At 41.8% G+C, this 2,322-nt stretch overlaps 1 protein-coding gene across 1 annotated transcript; it reads right to left on the bottom strand.

Annotated features, from left to right (window-relative positions):
- Positions 1–1,507: 1,507 nt before the first annotated feature.
- On the bottom strand, positions 1,508–2,014 carry LOC123260600. The gene has a single exon (XM_044721786.1). It carries the CDS (start codon positions 2,012–2,014, stop codon positions 1,508–1,510), a length of 507 nt encoding a protein of 168 aa, XP_044577721.1.
- Positions 2,015–2,322: the final 308 nt, after the last annotated feature.

The raw sequence follows: 2,322 nt of genomic DNA, 5'->3' as shown, positions 1-2,322 counted from the left end.
GCTTGAATGCCATGAGTACGAGCCTCAACGTGAGGTGCTCAAGGACATATGGGGTGGGAACGCGGAGTGGGCGAGCGTTGCGCGTGCGATTGCCACATCCCAAAGTAACTTCAAGCTTTTAAAAGGTTTCAGTAAAGTAGTAATGTGTTGCAAACTCCAAACCCAGCTAGCTAATGAAAACGCGACTAGGGACGAGACTCAACAGACATCCACCTAGGTAGAGTCGGAGCGCCTAGGCACAAGCGATATGCTCCACACAATTGTGAGGACAGTATAAAGCTTTGGATGACTGACGTAGAATAAGCTAGGGAAAATGTCCACAAATAACACAAGTGCCCGGGCACCCTACACACGCAAACACTTACACGTAAAATCAAACGTTACACACAACACATCACACAAACAACATGGTCTTCAATCGACTCCGCCTCCCCGTGGTCCCCGCTGGATACTGCTCATATCCTGTGGGTACATCTCGATGTGCCTACGGGGAATGAGTTGCCAGAGGAGTCGATGAGAGTTGCACACACTTACAATTATACGCAACTCTTGCAGCTGTTCAATGAATGTGTATAAACAAAAGAGAACGGCGGTTTTTCCTTGCCCGCGAACTGGGCTGTGTTCTCGTTATGGTGGGAGTAGGACAAATATACGTGCGTGTATAGCTCTTTTGAGCCCAGGAAACGGCCTCTACGGAGGTAGGCGAAAGCCTCGCCATATATTCTTCTTCGAGAGATAACTTACAATTATACGCAACTCTTGCAGCTGTTCAATGAATGTGTATAAACACAAGAGAACGGCGGTTTTTCCTTGTCCGCGAACTGGGCTGTGTTTTCGTTATGGTGAGAATAGGACAAATATACGTGCGTGTATAGCTCTTTTGAGCCCAGGAAACGGCCTCTTCGGAGGTAGGCGAAAGCCTTGCCATATATTCTTCGTTCGAGAGATAGCGTGAACGAAAAAAAAAACGAAAAAAGTGTTTTTTCGTAATTACTCCAAAATTTTTTGTTCTATCAATTTAAACTTGAAGATTCTTCATGAAGCTTAAGAAATAGCGTCGAAAGCCACCAACTGCATGAAAATCGGTTCATTCATTCAAAAGTTATTGCGATTTGAAAATTCAAAAAATAGTGTTTTATCAAACTTCCATCAAATTTTTGAGCTCGAAGAGCTCAAAAGCATACAAAAGCTATTTTTTGAGCTCAGAGAGCTCAAAATAACACACAAATTGTATTGATGAGCTTGAAGAGCTCAAAAACGTCTTAAGTGCAATTTCAAGCGTTTAGGTATAGATTTGGCGGGAAGTTGCAGGGATGGCCTTCAGGGTCAACCGTTTTCCTAATTTTTTTTGTGGTGTTGTGCACTCATAATGTAATTTGACAGTTCTCATGATACGTTCTATTAATTTTATAGCATCAGTTGCTTCGACCAACGCCTTCAGAAGAAGCCTTTGCAATGAGTTCACTATGACATCTGGAACATTCATCTCCACCATCGAAGTAGCTTCTTAGACTGGTACCTCTGACGATTCATATTCTTTTCTCAAATGACTCCATGCATTATTTTGCTGCTTACTTTCATCTGTTTTCGTCGAAAAATCTTTGAGGGGTTGGCTGCTGGCACGGAGGGGTGGGAAGTTTTTTTTTGATCTGACCAATGACCCGGAAGCTGTACGTTGTTGTTGTTGTACTACATTGGTGTTCTGATGGTTGTTACTCAGAGATTTTTTGGCTGCCAGAAAAGAAATCTTATCTCCGGACATGATCCGTTTGGTTTCTACTTCTGCTAGTCGACTTGGACAGCAATGGTCCAGTGTACTGTGTTCACCTTTACAGTTGACACACGATTTAGGATTCGTGCAATTTTCACCTTTCTCAACGGAGTGTTGTTGGCCATATTGAAGGCACACTTTCTCTTTAGTACATTTAGAACCAATGTGTCCTAATTTTCCGCAGTTATAGCAAATACGGACTGATGGAGTGTACTCATCTACATGCATTGGAGCACCCCACATCTTGACATAACTATCTTTGGTCTTTGGTCTTTCTCTTCATTCGAAAGATCTCAGTGATCCGAACAGTGGACATATCTTGGTTGATAGCCTCCTTAATCTCATCATCACTTATATCTAAAGATATACCACGAAGCACACCTTTCTGGAATTGAATAAAGTTTGGGATAGGAATTTCTAACCTAAGTAATTTAAATTGTTCTTGAATGTCAATACATTTATTAGCTTCTTTGGTAGATTGGAAACGTAATCTCCAAGTATTTTGTGAACTCTGCGTAATGTCACTAAAACAGACTGTGAGTTTTGATAAT

This window comes from Cotesia glomerata, linkage group LG3 (assembly GCF_020080835.1).
Source record: "Cotesia glomerata isolate CgM1 linkage group LG3, MPM_Cglom_v2.3, whole genome shotgun sequence".
In the NCBI taxonomy this organism is placed as follows: Eukaryota; Metazoa; Arthropoda; class Insecta; order Hymenoptera; family Braconidae; genus Cotesia; species Cotesia glomerata.
Note: the sequence above shows the minus strand (reverse complement) of the source record. Positions and strands in the feature narration are given on the sequence as shown.

Bases quoted from the DNA above. Each gene is read 5' to 3' on its own strand.
- LOC123260600 (XM_044721786.1), bottom strand. From the start codon at position 2,014: ATGTGGGGTGCTCCAATGCATGTAGATGAGTACACTCCATCAGTCCGT.